Source organism: Trachemys scripta, chromosome 5 (genome assembly GCF_013100865.1).
Source record: "Trachemys scripta elegans isolate TJP31775 chromosome 5, CAS_Tse_1.0, whole genome shotgun sequence".
Lineage (NCBI taxonomy): Eukaryota > Metazoa > Chordata > Testudines > Emydidae > Trachemys > Trachemys scripta.
In genome coordinates this window covers 26815854-26822172 of record NC_048302.1, presented here as the reverse complement: position 1 = coordinate 26822172, position 6319 = coordinate 26815854, and the positions used below count along the sequence as shown (strand labels likewise).

Sequence of the window (6319 nt, the reverse complement as noted above, 5' to 3'; positions counted from 1 at the left end):
ACTGTAATACTATGGGCCTGAGCCTGATCTTACAGTGGTGTAAATTAACTTTATCTGATTATTCCTAATAGAATTATGCTGGTTTTACTCCAATTAAGGTGACCAGATGTCCCTATTTTATAGGGACAGTCCCGATTTTGGGGTCTTTTTCTTATAGAGGCTCCTATTAACCCCCACCTCCATCCCGATTTTTCACATTTGTTGTCTGGTCATCCTAACTCCACTGTGAGATCAACACCAGACTCTATGTATCCTTTTTGCATTATTGTACATCTGTAATATGGCAGCTGCCCCTATATTCATAAACAACAGCTGCTGCATTAATAAAAGATGCTGCATTAATAATACAATATTAGCCCAGTAAACTGCAGCTTGAAAACATCTCTGCATTGCAGGAGAAACATGCTTCATGAGTCCCACTCTGCAATGACAGAGAACTGAGGTCAATAGGAGAGGAAATGAAGGGGACACACAGGCACTGGGGAAATGGGTGCGAGTGTATTTTAAGATTACATCAATGTGTGCAAAGCACCCTGGAAAATGAATGAAATAAAAATTCTACTTAACCCCCCCCCCAGCATTTGGCTGCAGAATACACAATTGGGGTAGTGGAGGAGCTGGTAGTGGGTGCTGCTAATACCTCTACTTGCAGCACATCTGTGTACTCAGATGAATGACACGGGCTGAGTGTGACTTGTCAGGTGATCAACATTCCAGCTCTCCCAGGCCCTGGATCTTTTTGACACTGCTACTGACCAATCATTAGCTAGATCTCTTCCTCTCCTTCCCCCTCCTTGCTCAAGCTTCTCCTCTTTCACATGAGGGACTGGATGAGTCCTGGCCCCGCTCTGCTCCCCACAGAGCCTCTTGGAACAACAGCCAATGAGAGGGGAAAGATCTGGCAGAGTAGAACGCTGCCTTGGGAATGTGAATGGGGTGGGGAGAAGGAGGAGCACGGACAGGTGGGGGAATGAGAAGTGTATATAAATTGCTGCTGCCCTGGCAGCGGGTTGATCCGTGGGAGGGAGGGGTTGGGCGGGGTTGCTAATGAATGGTAGCTGTATACATTAATTGTAGGTTTATAATTGTTTAGGATTTGTGTACTTCCTGTCACTGAAATTGAAAGCAGCTGTTTGAAATATAAATACTGTAATTGAACTTCTGTGAAGTTTTAGCAGGTAAGATGAAATCATGTGGGCTGATTCCACTGAAAAGTGAATTAAGTTTGTTCTTAATTAATTTTGCCCCCTTTCAGTAGGAAGAGGGAAGGCTTTCATTTGACACAAGAAAAAAATATTCCAGGGGATGAGTTAGAAACGGCATGGCAGTGCGTCTTGGATTGTGTAACTAAACTCCAAGACTCCTTTTTTCATTTCTTAACAGGCAAGTAAGTGTTCCTTCTTGAGAGTTGCTATGAGTTGAGGCTGCTGCTATAGTGTCTCTTAATAACTTGTTTTGTTTGTAAGCATGCTACATGTGCTTTCCTTTCAGTAAACCAGAAGGTCGTAAAGATCTGTTGGAGGTTAGAGTGTACTTTAAAATGGTTGCAACTAGCAATTTAAGCAGTAAAAGCACTGCATGCATTTCAGAATTGTTATACCAAGGCTTTCACCACGCAAATATAAGCGGTGAGTATCTTTGACCTTCTCAACCTCTTCTCTCCCCCCCCCCTTTAAAAAGTAAGGCTGCAAATGGGAAGGAGTGGTCCATCCCCAAGTGGTGTTATAACTTTTATCATTATGCGTTAGTGCAGGGATGTTTGTAAATGGGGGGTAACTGAGCAGAGGTTGTGCTCATGAATTGTTACATGACTACAAGTGAGGGGGGGTGGGAACTGATATGTTGTAGAGCTACCTCTGACTAATATTTTAGGGTTACTAAAATGATTTTTATGGCTAAACAGTAGCTGGAAAGATGATCCTAATAAACTTTTCAGAATGAGTGGAAGATCAGATTTTTGCAAGAATTGCAGTGGCTTATCCTGACTCACTATAGGTGGCTATAAATAGACTTGTGAAACAGTTTAACTGTCTCAGCATATAAACCTATTGTATTACTAATGCACTTGCAGTATACTTCACAGCTTTCAGTAGTTTACTAGGATGAGTAAGTTACTTACTTCCATGTATGTACTAAACAATCTCAGCCCTTGGCAGCCTGCCACACTAAAGACTGATCACATTAGAAAGCGGATGACCAAGTGCAAAGCTGTCACTTCTCCTTTAACCAAACTAACTTCATGTTTTCAAGGGGCTAGCTTTTTTTTATCTTGCAGCGATAAACATTAGTAATGGCTTTGAAGTCCCCTCCCCAGTGGAGAATGACTTCATTAAGTTTATAGTAATACACTTCTCTTGATTATGCTGGTTAACTTTATCATCTGTACTTTGAATTAGTTAAAGTGACCACAGACTGCTGTTGGCAGCACACATAAAATATACATAGGGTAGTGTGGTTTCTTACATGAATGAGAATTAAAACTGACACTGTAGTATGCTCATGCTGGCTTGCTGACTATCACTATTTAATACTTCAGGAAAATTAACAGGTAGGTTTGTTGTCTGCCTCTTTCCTGTTACTGGTATGTTACTATGTGTTTTTCCTCCTCATGTCTTCTCATAATTAATTCCCCTGCAGACTTTGACTACTGGGATTACGTTGTGCCTGAACCCAACCTTACTGAGGTGGTGTTTGAGGAGAGAACCTGTCAGAGTTTAGTTAAAATGTTGGAGAACTGCCTATCCGAATCAAAGCAGACCAAACTTCACTGCTCAAAGGTTCTGATACCAGAAAAACTAACCAAGAAAATAGCTCAAGATGTATTGCGGCTTTCTTCAACTGAGCCCTGTGGTTTGAGAGGCTGCATTATCCATGTCAATTTAGAAATTGGAAATGTATGTAAAAAGCTGGATAAGATTATCTATGACCCCAGTGTTGTTCCTACTTTTGAACTGATACTTGTGTTCAAGCAGGACTGTTGCTCATGGCCCAGTTTCAGGGACTTTTTCTTTACCCGAGCTTGTTTCACATCTGGCAGCAAACGTACTCTGATTCTGAGTCCTGGGTTTCGGCTTATTAAAAAAAAACTTTACTCCTTGATTGGGACAGTCATTGAAGAATGCTAGAAATCTTGTTGCATGTTTAAAACTGTGTCTGAATTTTTAAGAGTTACCTTGCTTTACAGTTTGATTTCATGCACGGCAACCATTGTGCTCTGTATGGGCGATGCAAACACCCCAATGTGTAAGCCTTCTAGTTGGCATAAGATATGCCCAGTGTAGCTAACTGACTGCCTTTACTGGGTGTGCAAAAAAGGTGAGAACAAAGTAACTTTTTACTTGAATCTTATGGTTAACATCTAGTTGACCTGTCCTACAGTCAGCCTAGTAATTGTTACTGGCCATTTTTCTATAGAAAGTTCTTATGCCATGGAAATAACTCTACCAGCATAGGTTTATAGTTCCAAAAGGTTCTTGTTAAAATAGTGTTCAGCTAATTAAATTTAGTGGATGTCAAACTCCCCTGCCCAAACCAAGAAATGGATCTTGCATCTTAAAAGGTAGCAGGCTGATCAACCTGGTGCAAAAGTAAATATTTCACAATTTTTCCTAGGGGTTATGTAGCAAACAGAATTTGCACTGCAATCTCAGCAATGTGCACTTTTAAACTTTTTGAAGTGTTAAGGGGCAAATGACTTGTCAAAACAATAGTCAGTTGTGTTTGAATATTTTTGCTTTTTTAAAAACTGGAAAACAATGCAATTTGGGTAGATGGATTTAAAAGTAAGGTAACTTCTCAAGCAGAAATGCTAAATCATTTTCTTTAAGACACTTGTCTACCTTATACTTAGTTTTGAAAATGGAATATGTCTGCAGTCAGAGTTGCCCTCTTTTACTGGGCAGAAAACTGAATCCTACTATTCCCTTGCCATATCCCTTCCTCCAAGTGGAACCAAGAAACACTTTCGTTTGTTCTCTCACTAGCTCCTCTCCAAAGTCTGGAGGATTTTTTTTCTGTTCTGGCATGGTAGCTCAAGCTCTTCAGAGGACACCTCATGGGGGTTTCAGGTCTCCACACCATCATAGTGGCCCACTTTGGTTCTGGAATGGCCTGGCAGTTTCTTCCTTTCATGAGCCTGCCCTCTTCATTTCTCCATGGTAGCTAAAGTTTAGCTAGTGTTCAACCTGATGCTTGCATTGCTGCTCGAATGTCTTTCCCTGCTTTCCCCCTCATCTTCCCTAGAAACTTCCATTTCAGTTTTACACCACTACTGCAGAAAATTAACTAGTTGTCTCCCCATGCTCAAACAAGCTGACTAGTTGTCCTAGATAAAACACAGGAACTTTCAAAAGACCATGAACTGAAATAGTGACTGTCACTGTCTGTAACTGATGCAACATCTTTCAGATCTGGCCAGGGGCAGATATTAACACTATGCAATATGGGGGTGAGGGGGTAGAGGCTTGCCTAATCTTTTAGTCTATTTTCCCTGCCATGTTTCTCAGTAACAGTTCTCTGGCTATGTGCCACTCTTCTGAGGGCGGGGGGAAAGCTGAAAGGTTTACCGTGTCTTGGTTGCTGGCACTTAGGTTTCTCGGAAGATGACTATCAACAGATAATAGAGGGAAACTACCTTGGCAGAGGTGTGCCAAGTGTCTTGGCTACTAGCAGTCATTCTCTTGAAGACTTACCTTGCAAGTACTTAAGCTATATCAACATGTATGAAACACTTCTGGCACTATTTGACACTTACCAAGTGTGTGGTGGAGGAGGGGGAAGTGTGTGTGTTCTCCATCAAGTTGCATATTAGGTATACAATGTAACCGGCTTAGTTGGATTACAGAACTGCACTCTTCTAACATTTGGAAGTTACTGCACCTCACAGCTATTAAGCCTTTGCCTTATCAGAATTGGACCATTGTAAACTGACTTGTTTTGCACTTGTACTGCTTTTAATGTTTTAATGTCAATGCCTTAAATGGTGGTGTCGCTTTGTATGGTTGGATCTCTCTGCACTGATGTATAGATGTTGGGTCCCCTCCCCCTGAACTGTTCTTGGGCTTGCCTTTTGAACTTCAAGATAGCAATTACTTACTGGCACTGTTCTTGAAACTGATTCATGTGCAAGAAAATGGGTTTGTCTATCTTGACAATAAAAGCTGTATTTTTTACCTTTCAAATGTAGGTTGTCTTTGAGATCATTCTTCTCTCACATTCATCATATGATGGTAGTGCCCAGAAGCCCCCGGCATGGACTGGAACCCCATCGTGCTAGGTGCTGCACAGTTCCTGTCCCAAAGAGCTTATGTTTTAAAGCATAAAACAAGGAATAGATGGCTAGAGGTAGACAAGGGAGTATAAGGAAACAATGAAAGAATGTCGAAGCTCTGGCCTGACTTTTGTTAAGCGTCTGACTGGGCTGTGCTGCTGCTTTCCTCTAATTGCTACTGTAATCCCCCTTCCTCACAGCAGAGGCCAAAATGGCTACCACTGACCCTCACTGGAGGAACAGCAGGAATGTTGTTTGCCAATAGGAGATCTGCAGTAAGGGTGTTAACCCTTCATACAAGGATGATGAGCTTCATTAGAAGGGAGGGATGAGAGTCTGAGGGGTTCAGTATTCATTCCTATACGATGTAAAACATTCCCTGTGCTCTTTGCGCATGGCACATATCATGGAATACTCTTTCCAGCTTGGCTTGTGGTGGTGTCCACTACTATAAACATCAAATGCTTTCTTAATAAACTACACCAATCAGTATTTATAATGGCTCAAAGGCAAGTGAGGTGGACACATTAAAATTTTATTTGATTCTTTATGCAAGCACTACCTTGAATCTTACTAGAGCCAGTGAGAACTTTGAAGAAGCCTACCAACTTGTCTAGTAAATACTTTGTCTACTGTCCACAAATACAGTTCCCATGTATATTCTAGCCATTTGTAGATGACAGGTGCCTTCAGCAAACTACCATGGCAACAGCCACCCTGGTGATAAGTCTCGGTGACAGGAATCGAATAGGCATGGGAATCCTCTGGCTCCTCTAGAGGGGGAGGAGCTAATTCTGGAAGCATTGTCCCTGTTAAGGGGAGAGTCCTCCATCTTTCACAAACATGTGGGTCTTTTTAAAATAGTGGATCCCTCTGTACTAGTCTAGTACAGAGGGATCCATTAGAGCAGGGCTCAGCAACCTTTCAGAAGTGGTGTGCCAAGTCTTCATTATTCTCTCTCAGGTTTTGCGTACCAGTAATACATTTCAACGTTTTTAGAAGGTCTCTTTCTATAAGTCTATAATATATAACTGAACTATTGTATGTAAA

The 6319-nt window shown here is 41.5% G+C and overlaps 1 protein-coding gene across 6 annotated transcripts; it reads left to right on the top strand.

Annotated features, from left to right (window-relative positions):
• The first annotated feature begins 805 nt into the window (after window positions 1–805).
• DDIT4L (DNA damage inducible transcript 4 like) lies at window positions 806–5180 on the top strand. Of its 6 annotated transcripts, none has more exons than XM_034772716.1 (4): window positions 806–962; window positions 1256–1387; window positions 1492–1628; window positions 2638–5180. In XM_034772716.1, exons 1-4 carry the CDS (start codon window positions 883–885, stop codon window positions 3123–3125), a joined length of 837 nt encoding a protein of 278 aa, XP_034628607.1. In that variant the 5' UTR covers window positions 806–882; the 3' UTR covers window positions 3126–5180. The 6 variants fall into 6 exon arrangements, with proteins under 6 accessions (XP_034628607.1, XP_034628608.1, XP_034628612.1 ...); XM_034772721.1 differs by lacking the exon at window positions 1256–1387 and adding an exon at window positions 1094–1178 and having other exon boundaries at window positions 821–962; XM_034772719.1 differs by adding an exon at window positions 1094–1178 and having other exon boundaries at window positions 821–962; window positions 1256–1628.
• Window positions 5181–6319: the final 1139 nt, after the last annotated feature.

Coding starts and splice junctions, on each gene's coding strand:
- DDIT4L (XM_034772716.1), top strand. CDS start 883: ATGAGAGGGGAAAGATCTGGCAGAGTAGAACGCTGCCTTGGGAATGTG. Junction 963..1,255: donor AGAAGGAGGAGCACGGACAG/GTGGGGGAATGA, acceptor GCCCCCTTTCAG/TAGGAAGAGGGAAGGCTTTC. Junction 1,388..1,491: donor TTTCATTTCTTAACAGGCAA/GTAAGTGTTCCT, acceptor CTTTCCTTTCAG/TAAACCAGAAGGTCGTAAAG.